The sequence below is a fragment of the Penaeus monodon genome, chromosome 23 (genome assembly GCF_015228065.2).
Source record: "Penaeus monodon isolate SGIC_2016 chromosome 23, NSTDA_Pmon_1, whole genome shotgun sequence".
NCBI classification, from domain to species: domain Eukaryota; kingdom Metazoa; phylum Arthropoda; class Malacostraca; order Decapoda; family Penaeidae; genus Penaeus; species Penaeus monodon.
The window spans coordinates 19,690,875-19,691,199 of NC_051408.1; the positions used below are offsets into that span (position 1 = coordinate 19,690,875).

The window sequence follows — 325 nt, forward strand, 5'->3', positions numbered from 1 at the left end:
AAGGGAATATGTACCTTTAACTATATTCATAAGGCTCACTCAATGAAAAAGCTAATAATAAATATTCAACATTAACACTATAACATCAAAAATAAAATATCCATGGCCAACCTTCGACTTGCAGATGTTCTTGAGGACTCCAAGTTAGAAGACAGCAGAGAGGATGCATCCGGGAGGAGAAGAGTATCCTCACTAACTAGGCTCAAACCAAAACGAGCACCCTCGACACTCTCATCTGGTAGCTACAGAATAATGGATTTGTAGGTTCTACTGTCAAGTAGGATGAGGTGTGATTTGGAGACAGCACAAACAAGCAAGCAAGCAC

General features: G+C 40.0%; 1 protein-coding gene across 3 annotated transcripts in view; it reads right to left on the reverse strand.

Annotated features, from left to right (window-relative positions):
* Positions 1-325, reverse strand: part of LOC119587877 — a 29,378-nt gene that overhangs the window by 14,808 nt on the left and 14,245 nt on the right. For all 3 annotated transcript variants that reach the window (XM_037936580.1, XM_037936581.1, XM_037936582.1), the window contains exon 13: positions 112-242. In XM_037936580.1, coding sequence (XP_037792508.1) covers positions 112-242 — 131 coding nt within the window. The remainder of the gene's footprint in view (positions 1-111; positions 243-325) is intronic.